Genomic DNA, 21,115 nt, shown 5'->3' on the forward strand with positions numbered 1-21,115 from the left:
GTCACGACTTATAGAACCAGTCTACCTGATCCAGGTGAGTCATCTACACCTCTCAGCTCAGTCACGACTTATAGAACCAGTCTACCTGATCCAGGTGAGTCCACGTGGAACTCAGAAGTGAGACTCAAAATCAGAATCTTCTTTATACTCCCAAGTACATTTACATGCACCAGGAATTTGACCTGGTGAGATGGTGCTAACAACCACAACAGAATACACAGACAGAATAGTAAGGGATGTTCAACCTTTCCTGAGTCCCGAGGGGTATCCTATGAATCAAGCTAGATCTACTCTGGGTTTTCTAAAGCTAGCCGGTCTTCAGTTAGCTTCACATTCCAGCTCAGACTTCAACCATACTACGACAGTGGATATTGATCGTCCGCCTGCCGCTAACTCCAGCAGGCCTTGTAACTGTGCCTGACGCACACGAAACTCTCCATTGAGACGATGCTGAATCAATCAAATGGGGAAATCAGTGACATTTTCATTTGTGCCCGAGATCAAATTCAGTAGGCTATGGTGTGTAATAGGCTTTTACAGGTGTATTCTTTTAGGACTCCCGAGTGGCACAGCAGTCTAAGGCACCGCATCGCTTGAGCCGTCACATCTGTATTCCCAGTCACGTGAAATCCATAGATTAGAGCCAAATTCATTTATTTCAAGTGACTGGGTTTCCTTTATATAAACTGTAACTCAGTAAAATCTTAGAAATTGTTGCATTGTGTGTTTTTTAAATATTTTTATTTCAGTGTATTTCAACTTACCGAAACCGTTCTTCCTGCAGTGTCCAGAGCACGTCGTTGGAGGGATCTACGGTGTGCTGAACAGAAAGAGAGGCATGGTATTTGAGGAGTCGCAGGTCGCTGGAACACCCATCTTCATCGTGAAGGCTTTCCTTCCAGTCAACGAATCGTTTGGTGAGTTCATCACGCTTTCCAACGAAACATTTCAACACCGAATGTAAAACAGACCATTTTAAAAGGATAGCCCAATCAATTAATAATTTGGTACGTTCATCACATCCTACAACAACCCATTTCACCAAAACAATGAATGGAAACAACATTTAAAAAGAAACAATTAAAATGTTACTTTTCTAAAATATATATATATATATTCTATAACTAAAAAGACTAATTTAGTAGGGCCAGGACAATACCACAATACTTGTTAGTAGTGTAACGACCCTGGGTTTATAAGCGCGGATATCGACTCTGCCGCTTGAGCATGCTCGATAGCGCGCTGGACTTCGGGCTCGAAGGTCGAGGGTTCGAGACCTGCTCCCTGCCTGTTTCGTCACAGTATCGCGGGCAAGGAAACAAAACACAAAGCGGATTTAACTTCTTTAGGAAAACAACCCCGACATTGGAAACAACCATCCAGTCACGTGTATTTATTTTCCAAGCTATCACAAAATATTTTACATACAGCAGGTTTTTTTTTTTTTTTTAAAGACCAAAAGAGTTTTCCATGGAAAAAATTGTACCAGTATAGTAATATCACAGCCTTTATGAAAAGGATTAGCTCTTTAACAAGTAAAACATTGTATTCGGTCAGGATAGGAGCGTAACATAGGAAATAGGAGTCAACCAACTAGTTACAGATAAGCATGACAAAACAACACAGACCTCTGGTTGTTTATGAATATTTTATTTTTTATTCCCCCCCCCCCGATGTCGTTAGGTTTCACAGCGGACCTGAGGTCCAACACAGGTGGCCAGGCCTTCCCCCAGTGTGTGTTCGACCACTGGCAGATCCTGCCCGGGGACCCCTTCGACGAGACCAGTCGGCCATGGCAAGTAGTGGCAGACACCCGCAAACGCAAAGGCCTCAAAGAAGGCATCCCTACCCTGGACAACTTCCTGGATAAACTGTGATCGTCTGTGATTGGACTGCTGCTTCCTAGTGCAATTTAATGATCATAGCACCCTAATGTGGAAATGTATAAAATAAAAATAGCCAAACCACAATAACAATACACTGTATTATAACTAGAAAAGGTATGAGGGGGGGAAAGTTGACTAATACAGGTATTTAAAAAATTACGCTTTATTGTTTTAAGTCTGAGATCCTGACAGCAAATAAAAAATGAGCACCTTGTTGTTTGTTTGTTTGTTTGCATCACGATGGCACAGCGAAACAAGAGCATCCTTTACCCACAGCGAGACAAGAGCAGCATCCTTTAACTACAATAAAATATTAAATATCTATTCCCTTAAATTTAAGTTTGGAAAATACTTCAGGTTCCATTTTAAAACATCAACCTAACTTAATGTACATCCTAACATTTTAGTGGGTAGGTCCCCTTTCCCTAAGCAACTCATACAAGGTTGTGGGCCAACTAAATGAGGGCCAACATATCATTCTACACTTTAAAAACTGCAGCACTAATTGCCTTAGCTAATTTATCTAGAGTTTCGTACATTAAATAAAATACACTTTCAGGCCCTGATTGTTTTTTTTTGCTACGTTCAACAAAGGCTCAATTGACAACTTCGCATTACATTTGGTTCTGTGAACATGTAGCTATGTAACGGTGCGAAAAAATCCTGCTTAACCTTCAAACCAACAAACTTAAAATGTTCAAAAGTTGGGACTCGTGGGACGGAAACCATTTGGGGACATTAACTCATATACATTTTTACACACAGAACAAAAGGGGATCCTCCCAAGAAGGCAAAAATAATTAGATGGTACATACACAACAAGGTCCAACTAAATACAAAACAGATTTCCAAAATGCTGAGAAAGATGGCATTTTATAAACACTCAACGCTCTAGTTTGTATCACTTTTGATAATTTGTACAAAAAAACTAAATGGTACCTCCAATTCATGGATCCCCCCCCACACACACACACACACAAAAAAATCTAATTTCTAATGGTTCCATGTTTTAGATACTTTCAACCGTGTACAGAGTCAGTAGATCTGGAAAACTCAGTATTATTGCTGTGACTGAAGGGGAAAACAAACCCCGCCCCCCATTGTCCCACTTCCTGCGGAATGCTTCCATGTCAACTCATCCAATTAAAAACAAATGTGAAGAACAGACTGGTAAAATCCCCTTCTCTTCCCTCCTCTCCTTGATAGTCACCTTTACCTCGAGGAAGATCATGTGTATCCTACCGGAGTCCTTCATGGAAGACTACTGAAACCTGCCTCCCCGCTCCACTCTTTAAATCAAGCTTTCGTTTTGTCGTCGGAGAAAAAGCATGAACATATTTAAAATCTATCGTTGTAGCTAAAAAAAAAATTGTCTTCCACAACTATCTTCATTCGTTTTTATCACCACGCTTTGGGATCCAACCTGTAAACGTCATTTCATACATTTTCACCCACATTCACTCTCCTCGCCGCCTCTCCTCCAATCACCTTTGACCATTTTTCAAAAAGAGGCGGGAGAGGACGTAGGAGCTGAGCAAATCCAATTGAGAAAAGACTACGGGTCCAACAGTCTCAACTATCTAAAAATGGCTTCCTCTCCTAGTTTTCCTTTCCTTCAATCAGCACGGATCTAACAAAGCAGGGGCACGGTGGAGGGGAAAAAAAGCAAATGTGTCCTAACTTCACTGGCAGACAGACAAAGGAAAGGAGACAAGTTAGCCTAGCTCTGGGATCTCCCTGTCCCATGGTGGCCTGTGGACATCGTCCAGGTCCAAAATGGCACGATGTTCCCTATATAGTGCACTACCTCAGTCCTCGGAGGCTTGTGTCGAATAGGAGGCTTAGTCCAATGAGCTCTCAGGGACCAGAAGCTTAGTCCAATGAGCTCTCAGGGACCAGAAGATCAGTCCAATGAGATGATGTCTGAGATGATGTTGGACCCTCCTCCTCCTCCCCCAGTGATAACCCCAGTCTCATGAGAGGATGAAGAGGCAGTGGTGTGGTGGGAACTGGTCTCGTATTGGCTAGAAGAGGACACCAGGCCGGCGCTAGTGGTGGCACCCTGCAGGCTGCTGGTCAGGTTATCCAGGAACATGGGAGCTCTGTAATGCTGCGGGTCACCTTGGATCAGCGAGAACAGATCCAGACCTAGGTGAGAGGGGGGCGGAAAAGATTGTGTCACACTCCTCCTCTGAACTCACAAGCAACATTAAATCAATCAAATGTCTTTATAAAGCCCTTCTTACATCAGCTGATGGCACAAAGTGCTGTACAGAAACCCAGCCTACATCACAGACATGGAGATTACCAGGCAATGAGACAGAACATGTCATCGTTTCATTGGCAGGACAAGTGGATCAAATCTTCAACTAGGGTTGTAAAGTTCCGCAAAAAAACACAGCTTTTCCAGAACTCCTGTTTGGTGACTTAATCTACATGTCTGTAGGGATGGTGACAGGGTGACTTAATCTACATGTCTGTAGGGATGGTGACAGGGTGACTTAATCTACATGTCTGTAGGGATGGTAACAGGGTGACTTAATCTACATGTCTGTAGGGATGGTGACAGGGTGACTTAATCTACATGTCTGTAGGGATGGTGACAGGGTGACTTAATCTACATGTCTGTAGGGATGGTGACAGGGTGACTTACTCTACATGTCTGTAGGGATGGTGACAGGGTGACTTAATCTACATGTCTGTAGGGATGGTGACAGGGTGACTTAATCTACATGTCTGTAGGGATGGTAACAGGGTGACTTACTCTACATGTCTGTAGGGATGGTGACTTAATCTACATGTCTGTAGGAATGGTGACTTAATCTACATGTCTGTAGGGATGGTAACAGGGTGACTTACTCTACATGTCTGTAGGGATGGTAACAGGGTGACTTACTCTACATGTCTATAGGAATGGTGACTTAATCTACATGTCTATAGGGATGGTAACAGGGTGACTTAATCTACATGTCTGTAGGGATGGTAACAGGGTGACTTAATCTACATGTCTATAGGAATGGTGACTTAATCTACATGTCTGTAGGGATGGTGACTTAATCTACATGTCTATAGGAATGGTGACTTAATCTACATGTCTGTAGGGATGGTAACAGGGTGACTTAATCTACATGTCCGTAGGGATGGTAACAGGGTGACTTAATCTACATGTCTATAGGGATGGTAACAGGGTGACTTACTCTACATGTCCGTAGGGATGGTAACAGGGTGACTTAATCTGCATGTCTATAGGGATGGTACAAGGGTGACTTAATCTACATGTCTGTAGGAATGGTGACTTAATCTACATGTCTATAGGGATGGTAACAGGGTGACTTACTCTACATGTCTGTAGGGATGGTAACAGGGTGACTTACTCTACATGTCTGTAGGGATGGTGACAGGGTGACTTACTCTACATGTCTGTAGGGATGGTGACAGGGTGACTTACTCTACATGTCTGTAGGGATGGTAACAGGGTGACTTAATCTGCATGTCTGTAGGAATGGTGACTTAATCTACATGTCTATAGGGATGGTAACAGGGTGACTTACTCTACATGTCTGTAGGGATGGTGACTTACTCTACATGTCTGTAGGGATGGTAACAGGGTGACTTACTCTACATGTCTATAGGGATGGTAACAGGGTGACTTACTCTACATGTCTGTAGGGATGGTGACAGGGTGACTTAATCTACATGTCTATAGGAATGGTGACTTAATCTACATGTCTATAGGGATGGTAACAGGGTGACTTACTCTACATGTCTGTAGGGATGGTGACTTACTCTACATGTCTGTAGGGATGGTAACAGGGTGACTTACTCTACATGTCTATAGGGATGGTAACAGGGTGACTTACTCTACATGTCTATAGGGATGGTAACAGGGTGACTTACTCTACATGTCTATAGGGATGGTAACAGGGTGACTTACTCTACATGTCTGTAGGGATGGTAACAGGGTGACTTACTCTACATGTCTGTAGGGATGGTGACAGGGTGACTTAATCTACATGTCTATAGGGATGGTGACTTACTCTACATGTCTGTAGGGATGGTGACAGGGTGACTTACTCTACATGTCTATAGGGATGGTGACAGGGTGACTTACTCTACATGTCTGTAGGGATGGTAACAGGGTGACTTACTCTACATGTCCGTAGGGATGGTGACAGGGTGACTTAATCTACATGTCTATAGGGATGGTGACTTACTCTACATGTCTGTAGGGATGGTGACAGGGTGACTTACTCTACATGTCTATAGGGATGGTGACAGGGTGACTTACTCTACATGTCTATAGGGATGGTGACAGGGTGACTTACTCTACATGTCCGTAGGGATGGTGACAGGGTGACTTACTCTACATGTCTGTAGGGATGGTAACAGGGTGACTTACTCTACATGTCTGTAGGGATGGTAACAGGGTGACTTACTCTACATGTCTATAGGGATGGTGACAGGGTGACTTACTCTACATGTCTGTAGGGATGGTAACAGGGTGACTTACTCTGCATGTCCGTAGGGATGGTGGACAGGGTGGAGTGGTGGAAGGGGACTGTATAGTCGGCTAGTGAAGACATCAGGTATGGCGTGTCCAGGGCCTGTACATTTGGCCCCGTGGATGTCTGATACATCAACACTCTGAGGGTCAGAAACAAAGAGTCACAACAGAAGGAAACATCGGCACCGGGCCAACAACAAGTAGCACAGAGCACGGGTTTAATATGTATAGGAGTCGTCGTCGTCGCACAGCTATCACATTGCAGCAGAGTTTTGCAGATGCCACGTTCACAAGTTCAGCCTCTTGACGTGGCTTCTACGTCGTGATGTTATTTACACTGCTGCTTGTGGTCACATCGTCTCAGTTTAAAAACCAGTCAAGTGAAGATGACCCCCTTGCCTGTCTTTGACATACAGAAGAAACAGACTAGTTCCACACCTCATATAGCACAAGAAAGATGCTGAAAAACATTTATATTTAGAAACAGATAAGATTAGCTTTCTTGAAACATTATTTTGATGGAATGTAATTTGATCTCTTGAGAAATTAAGCTATTTGATTGACACCCAAATGTGCCATTTTCCATTTTTCTTTTTTAAGATTCAATTTGATCTTCAATAAATATAGTACCAAACATCATTGCGTGCCAAAAAAAGGATACAGTAGCACCGTCAAAGCTGTACAAAACAGTCTGCAAACACCACGAAGGATGTGTTTACAATACCTCGTTGGTAATAAAGCACAATTTGTTCCATAGAAATGCTGGTTGAGAAACGACTGAACAACGAAACAGCACAGCAAGTAAGTGAAAGAAATCAGATGTTTTACTGGTAATGGGGACATAGGTAAATGTCAACAAAATAACTTTTTGGGTCAGTGTGGTGTGTGTGTGTAACCTTTATTTAACCAGACAAGTCAGTTAAGAACAAACTCTTAGTAACAATGACGTTCCGGACGACGCTGGGCCAACCTATGGGATTCCCAATCACGGCCGGATGTGATAAAGCCTGGATTCGAACCACGGACTGTAGTGACGCTTCTTGCACTGAGATGCAGTGCCTTAGACTGCTAAGTCCATGTGTGTGTGTTAACTATTTAACTTATTTGGGACTGGGGGGGCAGTATTAAGTAGCTTGGATAAAAAGGTACCCAAGAGTAAACTGCCTGCTACTCAGGCCCAGAAGCTAGAATATGCACATAATTAGTAGATGTGGATAGAAAACACTGAAGTTTCTAAAACTGTTTGAATGATGTCTGTGAGTATAACAGAACTCATATGGCAGGCAAAAACCTGAGAAAAAAATCCAACCAGGAAGTGGGAAATCTGGGGTTTGTAGTTTTTCAAGTCATTGCCTATCGAATACACAGTGTCTATGGGGTCATATTACACTTCCTATGGCTTCCACTAGATGTCAACAGTCTTTAGAACCTTGTTTGAGGCTTCGACTGTGAAGGGGGAGAGAAAGAGAGCTGTTTCAACAAGGTGTCTGGCAGAGTGCCATGAGCTGATCACACAAGCTCCCGTGAGAGGTAGCTGCGTTACGACAAAGGAATTCTCCAGTTGGAACATTATTGAAGATTTATGATTAAAAAAAACATCCTAAAGATTGATTCTATACATCGTTTGACATGTTTCTACAAACTGTAATAGAACTTTTTTGACATTTCTTCTGAACAAGCTCATTATGCATTTGGATTTACTGGGCTAAACGTGCGAACAAAAAGGAGGTATTTGGAAATAAATTATGGTCTTTATCGAACAAAACAAACATTTACTGTGGAACTGGGATTCCTGGGAGTGCATTCCGATCAAGATCATCAAAGGTAAGTAAATATTTATAACGCTATTTCTTCTGACTTTTCTGACACCTCACCTTTGGAAAATGGCTGTATGTTTTTCAGTGGCTTGGCGCTGACCTCACATAATCACAAGGTGTGCTTTTGTCATAACGCCATTTTGAAATCTGACACAGCGGTTGCGTTAAGAAGTTTATCTATATTTCCATGTATAACGCTTGTATCTCTTATCTCTTGTATTTTTACAAGGAAAATATCGGACATCGGCCAAAAATGTCATATCGGTGCATCACGAGTGTATATTAAATGGATTTGTCTACTTTCTAAATGTAGCTGTTCTAAAGGTCTTGGCTTGTATGAGTGGAAGCCAGGAGATGCTAAAAGGGCTTGTTAATTAACGGTTAATTACCGGGAGACCGGCAGTTATTTGCATGACAGTTATCGGCTGACAGAATGTCATGACCACTACAGCCCGAGTAGCGACTATTTCAGTTATTATTATTATTTTTTTTTTTAAACTTTATTTAGTAAATTTATTTAGTAAATCTTTTCTTAACTCTATTTCTTGAACTGCATTGTTGGTTAAGGACTTTAAGTAAGCATGTCACAATAAGGTCTGCCTACGCCTGTTGTATTCGGCGCATGTGACAAATCAAATTCGATTTGAACTCACCCCTTGGCGTGAACCTCCTCTGTCTTGGACATGTAGAGGCATCTCTTCTTCAGTGGCGGATCAGGCTCCTCTTCCTCCTCCTCTGATGAGCTCTCCAGGGTCAGGTCGATCACGTCTGCCTTCTTATTGGTTGAGCTGAGCTCGCTGTGGGAGGGGACCACGGCACATAGACGCGCTGGAGGAGGAGAGACCGATCAGTCAGTAGGTATACTATAGATACAGTATTTATAGCAGAGACGGATGATGTCTACAGGAGGACTTACGTTCTATTTTGGGGATACAGGTTGAGGACACACTGAGGGCCTCTTTCCTTGGTCTGATGGGGCACCAGGTCCCGTCCTCCTGGAACTTGATCTCATCCACATCGGAACAGTCGTTCAGAATCTCCATGAACAACCTGACAGACAGAGAGACAGAGTTCCGTGTTCCAACAACCTGACAGACAGAGGGACAAAGTTCCGTGTTCCAACAACCTGACAGACAGAGAGACAAAGTTCCGTGTTCCAACAACCTGACAGACAGAGAGACAAAGTTCCGTGTTCCAACAACCTGACAGACAGAGGGACAAAGTTCCGTGTTCCAACAACCTGACAGACAGAGGGACAAAGTTCCGTGTTCCAACAACCTGACAGACAGAGGGACAGACATGTTCCAACAACCTGACAGACAGAGGGACAGACATGTTCCAACAACCTGACAGACAGAGAGACAGACATGTTCCAACAACCTGTCAGACAGAGAGACAGACATGTTCCAACAACCTGACAGACAGACAGACATGGTCCAACAACCTGACAGACAGAGAGACAGACATGTTCCAACAACCTGACAGACAGAGAGACAGACATGTTCCAACAACCTGACAGACAGAGAGACAGACATGTTCCAACAACCTGACAGACAGAGGGACAGACATGTTCCAACAACCTGAGCCAGAGAGACAGACATGTTCCAACAACCTGACAGACAGAGGGACAGACATGTTCCAACAACCTGACAGAGAGGGACAGACATGTTCCAACAACCTGACAGACAGAGAGACAGACATGTTCCAACAACCTGACAGACAGAGAGACAGACATGTTCCAACAACCTGACAGACAGAGAGACAGACATGTTCCAACAACCTGAGACAGAGAGACAGACATGTTCCAACAACCTGACAGACAGAGAGACAGACATGTTCCAACAACCTGACAGACAGAGGGACAGACATGTTCCAACAACCTGACAGACAGAGGGACAGACATGTTCCAACAACCTGACAGAGACAGACATGTTCCAACAACCTGACAGACAGAGGGACAGACATGTTCCAACAACCTGACAGACAGAGGGACAGACATGTTCCAACAACCTGACAGAGAGACAGACATGTTCCAACAACCTGACAGACAGAGACAGACATGTTCCAACAACCTGACAGAGAGACAGACATGTTCCAACAACCTGACAGACAGAGGGACAGACATGTTCCAACAACCTGAGAGACAGACATGTTCCAACAACCTGACAGACATGTTCCAACAACCTGACAGACAGACAGACAGACATGTTCCAACAACCTGACAGACAGAGAAGAGAGACAGACATGTTCCAACAACCTGACAGACATGTTCCAACAACCAGACAGACAGACAGACATGTTCCAACAACCTGACAGACAGAGAAGAGAGACAGACATGTTCCAACAACCTGACAGACAGAGAAGAGAGACAGACATGTTCCAACAACCTGACAGACAGAGAGACAGACATGTTCCAACAACGTTCCATTCATTCTTTAAAGTTCCATAGAACAAACACTCCAGTATTCAGTTATGCTATTTATACCATTCAGGTCTATATTCTAATAAACTGGCTGTAAATAAAATGGTTTCTTATTTGACTAACAAATTATAACAGAGGTACAAACACCCATCGATGACGAGGCTCTCATAGGAAGCCTTCTCACAGACAGGACATATCCAGGTGTCATTATCATCGTTGTCATTAGGCTCAGAGCCGAGGGGGCCTTCTTGTCACAGACAGGACAGACCCAGGTGTTATTATAGAGGTACCAACCCGTCGATGATCAGGCTCTCGTAGGGGGCCTTCTTGTCACAGACAGGACAGACCCAGGTGGGTTTCTTCTCATTCATCTGCAGGTAGAGGGCTGCGTCGAAACACTGCAGGTGGGAACAGGTGACAGCTCGACACGGCACAGTCAGACGCATCTTACCAAGCTACAGAGAGAGAGAGAGACAGAGAGAGACAGAGAGAGACAGAGAGAGAGAGATGGATTAATTGGCCAATTTCACCACACTTTACATATTTGTAACACATATCTTTGTCTGTCTGTAAAAGTGGTACCAGACTGATTTGTATAAAATGTAGTTTTTTTCCCCCAGCATGTTATACTCACGGGGCACATGAGCGACACCCTCAGGCTGGTTGTGGCAATCTCACTATCAGGGTCTGCTGTCAGCTTCTCTTTTACTGCAAGAGGACAGAGACGATTTGAAGGACATTACAGATTTAACACAAACGTGTGATTCAGTGGGAATCAATTGCAATGAGCCTGTTCTGTAATTTATGTTCATGTGTGAGTATATACGAGTGTGACCATATGAGCGTGTGTGTGTGTTTACTCAGCGCTCTGGAGTGGTCTGGGTTTCTGATGGCCTTCATCCTGAGCCTCTGCAGCAGTAGAGGTGAGGTGACCTGTCTCACCAGGTACACCGACATGGAGTACGTCTGGAACAACAGTCAGAGAAATAGAATGATTTGTCCGCTTCACGTCAGGAACGACGCGCGGAGAACGTGAGGAACGACGCGCGGAGAACGTGAGGAACGACGCGCGGAGAACGTGAGGAACGACGCGCGGAGAACGTCAGGAACAACACGAGGAGAACGTCAGGAACGACACGAGGAGAACGTCAGGAACGACACATGGAAAACGTCAGGAACGACACATGGAAAACGTCAGGAACGACACATGGAAAACGTCAGGAGAACGTCAGGAACGACACGCGGAGAACATGAGGAACGACACGAGGAGAACGTCAGGAACGACACGCGGAGAACGTGAGGAACGACACGCGGAGAACGTGAGGAACGACGCGCGGAGAACGTGAGGACGACGCGAGGAGAACGTCAGGAACGACACGCGGAGAACGTCAGGAACGACACGCGCAGAACGTCAGGAACGACACGCGCAGAACGTCAGGAACGACACGCGGAGAACGTCAGGAACGACACGCGGAGAACGTCAGGAACGACACGCGGAGAACGTCAGGAACGACACGCGGAGAACGTCAGGAATGATACGCGGAGAACGTCAGGAACGACACGCGGAGAACGTCAGGAACGACACATGAAAAACGTCAGGAGAACGTCAGGAACGACACGCGGAGAACGTCAGGAACGACACGCGGAGAACGTCAGGAACGACACGCGGAGAACGTCAGGAACGACAAGCGGAGAACGTCAGGAACGACAAGCGGAGAACGTCAGGAACGACACGCGATCGATATGCTGATTACTATAAATTACTATAAATTATGTTCACAATAGTGAAAAATACATTGATCCTCAATGTTAGTGCTTACAATACCTTTCCAATTTCGGCTGCCCATGTTACAGAGATCTGATTGGGTACGGCAGAGGACAATCTGACCAATGAGGTGATATTTAGAGGTCTTCCTGGTCTCTTCTGTTCCACTCCATTTTTAGGGGGCGGGGCATAACCCTGAAAAACAACAAACATGTGTGTTATCAACTTTACCATCACGTTATATTAGAAATAGTCTCACTTTAGTATGAGCTGATCTAGGATCTGTTTTGCCTTTTAGATCATATTGAATAAAGATAACGTAAACAGCTGGGACCTGATCCTAGACCAGCTGAAAAAACAGTAACGTACCGGCAAGGGGAAGAGCTTCCCATTAACTTTAATACAGAGACTGTTGGGGTAGTTGTCTTCTTGGGGACAACTTGTTTCTGACAGACAAAACCTACAAGAAAAAAAATCAGAAAAACTACATTTGAGAAGCAATAAACGAGATGTTTTGAAGGTAAATCTCCTCTAGGGCTCCTCCAGATGCCTGGAATTATGACCACATTCTATCCATCCTCACCTCAGTTGTATCTGAACCATGTAGTCCCTTCTGCCACCTGGAAGGAAGTCCCTTTAAGAAAGAACAAGAACACATGCAATTAGAAACAGAACTATTGTGGAACGTGTCAGGAGTAGAAGGGAAAAGGTGCTGTGAGAGCAGAGCAGCCCATACCTTGAAATGCACACCTCTCTGACTTGTTGAGGCGTCAAGGCGAAGATGAAGTATTTCTCTTGGTGGTATCTCTGAACAGTGCTGGTTCCTAGTAGAATAAGGACGTCGGATTAGGACATGATGGAAAAACAACAAAATAAAACATTCAGACACTTCAATGCAGTCTGTGGTCAGTAATGTCAACATTACCAGAGAGGTAGGCCGTAATGTCAACATTACCAGAGAGGTAGGCAGCATGTCAACATTACCAGAGAGGTAGGCAGCATGTCAACATTACCAGAGAGATAGGCAGTAATGTCAACATTACCAGAGAGAGATAGGTCGTAATGTCAACATTACCAGAGAGAGATAGGCAGTAATGTCAACATTACCAGAGAGAGATAGGCAGTAATGTCAACATTGCCAGAGAGAGATAGGCCGTAATGTCAACATTACCAGAGAGGTAGGCAGCATGTCAACATTACCAGAGAGATAGGCAGTAATGTCAACATTACCAGAGAGAGATAGGTCGTAATGTCAACATTACCAGAGAGAGATAGGCAGTAATGTCAACATTACCAGAGAGAGATAGGCAGTAATGTCAACATTGCCAGAGAGAGATAGGCCGTAATGTCAACATTACCAGAGAGGTAGGCAGCATGTCAACATTACCAGAGAGGTAGTCAGCATGTCAACATTACCAGAGAGATAGGCAGTAATGTCAACATTACCAGAGAGAGATAGGTCGTAATGTCAACATTACCAGAGAGGTAGGCAGCATGTCAACATTACCAGAGAGGTAGTCAGCATGTCAACATTACCAGAGAGATAGGCAGTAATGTCAACATTACCAGAGAGGTAGTCAGCATGTCAACATTACCAGAGAGATAGTCAGCATGTCAACATTACCAGAGAGGTAGTCAGCATGTCAACATTACCAGAGAGATAGGCAGTAATGTCAACATTACCAGAGAGAGATAGGCCGTAATGTCAACATTACCAGAGAGGTAGGCAGCATGTCAACATTACCAGAGAGATAGGCCGTAATGTCAACATTACCAGAGAGGTAGGCAGCATGTCAACATTACCAGAGAGATAGGCAGCATGTCAACATTACCAGAGAGATAGGCCGCATGTCAACATTACCAGAGAGAGATAGGCCGTAATGTCAACATTACCAGAGAGGTAGGCAGCATGTCAACATTACCAGAGAGGTAGGCAGCATGTCAACATTACCATAGAGAGATAGGCAGTAATGTCAACATTACCATAGAGAGATAGGCAGCATGTCAACATTACCAGAGAGGTAAGCAGCATGTCAACATTACCAGAGAGAGATAGGCCGCATGTCAACATTACCAGAGAGATAGGTCGTAATGTCAACATTACCATAGAGAGATAGGCAGCATGTCAACATTACCAGAGAGGTAGGCAGCATTTCAACATTACCATAGAGAGATAGGCAGCATGTCAACATTACCAGAGAGATAGGCCGTAATGTCAACATTACCAGAGAGAGATAGGCAGTAATGTCAACATTACCAGAGAGAGATAGGCCGTAATGTCAACATTACCAGAGAGGTAGGCAGCATTTCAACATTACCATAGAGAGATAGGCAGCATGTCAACATTACCAGAGAGATAGGCCATAATGTCAACATTACCAGAGAGAGATAGGCCGCATGTCAACATTACCAGAGAGAGATAGGCCGCATGTCAACATTACCAGAGAGATAGGCCGCATGTCAACATTACCAGAGAGATATAGGTCGCATGTCAACATTACCAGAGAGAGATAGGCCGCATGTCAACATTACCAGAGAGATAGGCCGCATGTCAACATTACCAGAGAGATATAGGTCGCATGTCAACATTACCAGAGAGAGATAGGCCGCATGTCAACATTACCAGAGAGGTAGTCAGCATGTCAACATTACCAGAGAGATAGGCCGTAATGTCAACATTACCAGAGAGATAGGCCGTAATGTCAACATTACCATAGAGATAGGCCGTAATGTCAACATTACCATAGAGATAGGCCGCATGTCAACATTACCATAGAGATAGGCCGCATGTCAACATTACCAGAGAGGTAGTCAGCATGTCAACATTACCAGAGAGATAGGCCGTAATGTCAACATTACCAGAGAGGTAGGCCGTAATGTCAACATTACCAGAGAGGTAGGCCGTAATGTCAACATTACCAGAGAGAGATAGGCCGTAATGTCAACATTACCAGAGAGGTAGGCAGCATGTCAACATTACCAGAGAGATAGGCCGTAATGTCAACATTACCAGAGAGGTAGGCAGCATGTCAACATTACCAGAGATAGGCAGAGCTACTATATCATCAGCCATAATTTTCGATCTATGCGAATTTGAGAAATGTCTCAAATTAGTGCCTACAGGCTGGTTTAAGGCTCTGAAGTGGAAAGGACAACAAGACAAATGGACATCAGATTGTGACCAGAATTAACAAACGTTCAGGCACTTAATCACAAGACTCCTTCATCAGTAATGTCATGTCTGACCAGAAACATGATGGAACGTCCACCTAGATTACGAGAGAGATAGGCAGAGCTTGTATTTGCTTAAGCTTGCCCTATACACCCATCCAAACCATTCAGAACATAGAGAACTTGTCTAAAGTTAGTGGCTTACAGGTTGTTGTTTTATTACCTATTTAAAAATTTAACCTTTATTTAACTGGGCAAGTCAGTTAACAACAAATTCATATTTACAATGACTGGTATACCCAAGCCACACCCGGACGACACTGGGCCAATTGTGTGCCTCCCAATAGGACTCCCAATCACGACCGGATGTGATACAGCCTGGATTCGAACCAAGGACTGTGGTGACGCCTCTTGTACTGAATTGCAGATGCCTTAGACCGCTGCGCCACTCGGGTGTCAGGACAACAAGAATAATTTTGTGACAAGCAAGAACAATCATTCACACACCTAATCAGAGTCAATCAAGACGCTCTTGAAAAAGAGATTTTAAATCTCAATGAGCCCTTCCTGGTTAAATAAAGGGAAAATAAATAAATCAGTATTCATTCATTTCATCAATGTAAAGCCTGCCCAGTAATATGGTAGAGGTCCAACTAGATAGATTTACCAGAGAGACACTGACCCAGGCTGGAGGGTTTAACGAGGATGTCCAACACGTCGTAGAATGGCAGAGACTTCATTTGGACGTCTGGGTGGACTGGAGGGATGAGAGGGGCGGGCTGCTGGAGGTTCATCCTCAGCTCCTTATTGGTCTCCTCGTGGAGCAGCAGCGAATCACTAGAGAGGAGCAGCGAATCGGACGCCAGGTCAAAGTCCCGGGAGACACTGGCGCCGTCAGGGGACAGGTCACTGAGGTCAGAGGTTACCACGGTAACATCACCGCCTTCCGCTGCCGTGGAGAACGCAGACTTAATTGCAGCCAAGTCGGTAAGACAAGTGTCTATCGTCCTGGGATAGCGGCGTCGATAAAGTTCCTTGATTTTGATCTGGACGGCTGGACTGCAGGATGAGTTCTTCAGGAGGTGCAAGACCCTCAGAAGGAGCTCATGCTTGGGACCACTCTTGTTACGCCCAGCGAAGCCCAGTAACACTTGTAGCTCTGACACTCTGAAACTTGACACCATGCTCTGGAAACACAAGGGGAGACGTCAGAACACAGACAGGCTACCATGTCAATGTTAATGTAATGCCTCAAATAAGACATTGATAAAAACATGATTAGGAATGATTAGGCTAATCATTTTTGCCACTTGAGGAAAATTCAAGTTTTTATGCCATGTTTTCTTTAGTTCAGTTGATTAGCCTCATTTTGAAGTTGTAAAAAGTGTAAAGGTATGTAACTAGGATTCAGCTGTCAGAGAGAACATATAGGCTGTACATTCTGATATCCTAACAAAACAATGACTCGTGTTATCCTTACATGGCACAGCCAGGTTAGCAATATTGGCTTTAAAAGCAAAAACACCAAACATGTCAATGGCGAGGTGAAACTACCCAGAATAGAGCTATTCCAACACAATTATTATCACACATAACAACCCCCAATAACAGGACGCCCCCCTTCACATAACAACCCCCCCAGAACAGGCCCCCCCCCCTTCACATAACAACCCCCCCAGAACTGGACCCCCCCCCTTCACATAACAACCCCCAATAACAGGACGCCCCCTTCACATAACAACCCCCAGAACTGGACCCCCCCCTTCACATAACAACCCCCAGAACTGGACCCCCCTTCACATAACAACCCCCAGAACTGGACCCCCCTTCACATAACAACCCCCAGAACTGGACCCCCCTTCACATAACAACCCCCCAGAACAGGACCCCCCCCTCACATAACAACCCCCAGAACAGGACCCCCCCCTCACATAACAACCCCCCAGAACTGGCCCCCCCCCACATAACAACCCCCCAGAACAGGACCCCCCCCTCACATAACAACCCCCAGAACAGGACCCCCCCCCTCACATAACAACCCCCAGAACAGGACCCCCCCCTCACATAACAACCCCCAGAACAGGACCCCCCCTCACATAACAACCCCCAGAACAGGACCCCCCCCTCACATAACAACCCCCCAGAACAGGACCCCCCCTCACATAACAACCCCCCAGAACAGGACCCCCCCCCAGAACAGGACCCCCCCAGAACAGGACCCCCCTCACATAACAACCCCCAATAACAGGACCCCCCCCTCACATAACAATCCCCCCAGAACAGGAAAGTAAGAAAAGCCCAACTGACCGTTCATTATACGGTCCATGCTTGATCGCTCCTACGTGTGTATTTCCTTGTTTCTTACAAATCCTTATTATATGTGACCGTTAAGCATCTAAAATGTTGAATGAGAATAAATGCCAGAACCGTTAAATCAGATTAAACATGGGAAGAGCATGGCATTGGCAAGGATGACAAACGATGGACGAAGAGGAGTGAGGATGAGCTTGACTTTTGAAAAGGAAAAAAAAAACACAACATTAGCTAGTTGGTTAGGTAGGCAAATGAAAACGGTGGGACTGCAGAATCATGCTCATGGTAATAATTTGTTAAGCTATACAATAACGCTGTACACAAATAGGTATTGTTATTGGGGGCATTCATTTGACAATTTAAATAGCAACAGAAAGTTGATCAAAATATCCAGAATTCCTGCAAATGATGAACCTATGAGCATGGTTCCATACGTGAACATAATACCGTCCCATATTCTCTTCCAGTTTTCATACTTCAGCAGCTTTTAAAACACCGCCTTTCATGAATATGAAAATGATATATTCTGAATCAGTGGGAGGAGGGAGAAGAAGAAAAGAATTCTGTGTGTATTTTTTCCTCCAGAATATATAATTTTCAGTCGTGGCACGCTTTGTTTATGGGCTGTTAAAGATTGAAAACCAGAAGAAGAAAACAAATAAACATGTGAACAACAAAGCAGTGGTTTGTTTTCCATCCATCCGATCTAGAATAGACAATTTTCATAGTCATGGCACGCTTTGTTTAAACCGGTTAAAATGTAATCAATATTGTAATCTACACAATCGCCAAAAGTAATTGTTTACCATGAGGATCATAAACAATAACTAGTAATGCATCCTCTAAGAAAGGTTACAATATCATCTTTCTGGTGAAAAAAAATAGCTATAAATTGCTGAGGTATAGTCACTTCTGAGGACACAAGCTCAAGTACACAGTATAAATATGATTAAAAAAATACAAACATTTTAAACATTTAATATGATGTATTTCCTATTCAACTAAACTGTACGAATAAGGCTTGAAATGACATGTGCTTCCTAATTATAGTTTAATGAAATTATAAAACGACTAACTATAAGACGTCACCTTCCTTATAACAGTAAAATACATATTTGTTGGTGTAGTTTTAGAGAACATTTGCATATTTTGAAAAGGTCTCTCTTGATCAAAATGTCTGGCCCCATCCATGTGAAGGTCTCACAGAGCTCGGCTTCCTGAGCTCGTTAGGAACTCGCCTTTCCTCTCAAATTAATCGTGTCCATCTATGATGAACAGAAAGTGTTGTTTTTTTGTTAGATTAATGGCTATAAATTGATCTCTGAATGTGCTACAATGCTGAACCCACTCCCTCCTGCTGAGCTACAATGTAAGAATTGCAGGCATGTGCTTTGTCAGTGGCTGTGACCAAGGGCTCAGCCAGGAGGTTGACGGACATTCGGTAGAGCGAATGAAATGGTAGGAGGGCCATCCCAGCTTCAAGTGGTGTCAGGTTAAACATCCTAGTCACATATACTACTATCGCTCAATGCAAACCATTTCAAACAACAGTGTCCACAGATCGATTTAAAAGCAAAAACTTTGGTCGGACCCAAGCAGGTCCCGTAAAATAGGGGACTTTACATCGAAGAATATTATTAATTAAAAGATATTGAAGATTGAAAAGTTGGGGGCGGGGGGGGGTTTCAACAAAAAAAGCAGTTAACTTTTCTCTATCCTCCCGATTCAGAATATATAATTGTTTTGATATCAGATGTTAAATCGATGAGAAACTTTGCAGAATGTTGGCCCAGTTTCACCTGCTTCCATCTTCTCCCACTAACCAGACTGGACTTCCGGTCGCTACCGTAATTGGTGGTGAGAAAACGTTCTATATAGACGGATGTTTCAGCTTTATAACCCCTGTAGCTTGTCTGGGTTACCCCTTCTGTTTCTGGTTTAATAGCTATTGACGATAGAAAGCAGAATATCCAATCAAATCAAATCATTTTGCCTCGGTCTCATCTCAAGTCGATGGCAGATGGCTAACTATCATTTGACTGATCTCTTACATTAGAGTTAGCTGTAGTACTGTTTTATAGCGGTCCGGTCTAAATAACCTTATTTAGAAAGTAATTCCTGAAAATATATATTTTTTTTTTATAACAGTTAAGGGCAGTCCAGCTAGCTAGCAACACTGAAAACAACAATAGTCTCTATCTACCTTGATAGTCATGTTAGCATAGCCTATTTTAATGTAAATAGACTAGCTATCCACTGTAGTCAACTAACAGTATTTACCTTCAACAGGTAACGTGCATTTTATTAGATAAAGTACATTAACGTGAAGCTATATTACAAAACGATTTCGCATTGCTAAGCCAATGCCTACACCTGGCTAATTGTTGTTAGCTAGCTAGCGGCATGCTAATGTCGAGAGCAGCACCAGTTTGTTAACTAGGCAAAACAGACATACACCATTCCAGTTAGCGAATTAATTTTTGCCTATATGAAGCGGATGTCTAATTAAATGCCTTATCCGAAAACGTAAATTGCTTAAATAAAGGGATTAGCCGTAGTATAGCTTTCTACCTAGCAGTGTTTATGTTTTGTTTTTTTTAGCCTACCCGTAGCTCCTCAAATTCCGCCATTTTTCTTGTCAGGATCATTGACCTCCCCGTCACGTGACATGTGTGTCTGGCTGCGGAATGTGTCTTGGGGGACGTTGATTGTTGCAAGAAACGCCCACAGGAAGGCTCCTTTCATGGATGTCAAGCTTAGACTAGTAGAGCAAGAAGAGCCAGTCCAGTCACTACTGCCGCGTTCAAAACATCTGGGCATACGCTTCCCAGCCGAAACAAATATTGCGTATATTATCACGACATTTTGTTTCGTTTTTGTTCGTTTTGGACTTCCGCTACTTTTTTTTCGGCTGTTCGGGCACAATACATTATTTTTCTCGAAGCAAGCCGAAGTCGGTAGCCGAAGTTTTACGCCCCCTCATCGGCGATTGGTCAACAATAGTTTGTTCGTCATTTAATGACAGACAATTTAAGACGTAATACGTTATTTTTTCAAATTAAAACAAAACTACTTGAATTTGTCGTTTATCTCGTCATTCTCTCTGGTACATTTTATAAACGCCAAAAAACAAATATTTGAAATCTGTCCCCAATACAATATATTTTTACTTGAAATCCAATATTTAATCAAATCTCTAGAATTAGTCAATAACAAAAAACAAATGTATTCTTACAA

At 43.7% G+C, this 21,115-nt stretch overlaps 2 protein-coding genes across 5 annotated transcripts in view; one reads left to right on the forward strand and one right to left on the reverse strand.

Annotated features, from left to right (window-relative positions):
* LOC135513688 (elongation factor 2-like) overlaps positions 1-2,100 on the forward strand; it is a 24,439-nt gene extending 22,339 nt beyond the window's left edge. The window contains exons 14-15 of the mRNA XM_064936550.1: positions 785-917; positions 1,684-2,100. Of these exons, the coding sequence (XP_064792622.1) occupies positions 785-917; positions 1,684-1,877 (327 nt within the window). The 3' untranslated portion in view covers positions 1,878-2,100. The remainder of the gene's footprint in view (positions 1-784; positions 918-1,683) is intronic.
* LOC135513689 (E3 SUMO-protein ligase PIAS2-like) lies at positions 1,379-20,558 on the reverse strand. Of its 4 annotated transcripts, none has more exons than XM_064936552.1 (14): positions 20,485-20,558; positions 17,873-17,960; positions 16,233-16,752; positions 13,131-13,218; positions 12,978-13,028; positions 12,764-12,854; positions 12,455-12,589; positions 11,490-11,595; positions 11,264-11,337; positions 10,924-11,084; positions 9,124-9,257; positions 8,861-9,035; positions 6,397-6,530; positions 1,379-4,034 (listed from the first exon to the last, which is right to left on the reverse strand). In XM_064936552.1, exons 3-14 carry the CDS (start codon positions 16,747-16,749, stop codon positions 3,790-3,792), a joined length of 1,911 nt encoding a protein of 636 aa, XP_064792624.1. In that variant the 5' UTR covers positions 16,750-16,752; positions 17,873-17,960; positions 20,485-20,558; the 3' UTR covers positions 1,379-3,789. The 4 variants fall into 4 exon arrangements, with proteins under 4 accessions (XP_064792624.1, XP_064792623.1, XP_064792625.1 ...); XM_064936551.1 differs by having other exon boundaries at positions 17,873-18,076; positions 20,485-20,526; XM_064936553.1 differs by lacking the exon at positions 20,485-20,558 and adding an exon at positions 20,450-20,467.
* Between the last annotated feature and the right edge of the window lie 557 nt (positions 20,559-21,115).

Source organism: Oncorhynchus masou, chromosome 25, assembly GCF_036934945.1.
Source record: "Oncorhynchus masou masou isolate Uvic2021 chromosome 25, UVic_Omas_1.1, whole genome shotgun sequence".
In the NCBI taxonomy this organism is placed as follows: Eukaryota; Metazoa; Chordata; class Actinopteri; order Salmoniformes; family Salmonidae; genus Oncorhynchus; species Oncorhynchus masou.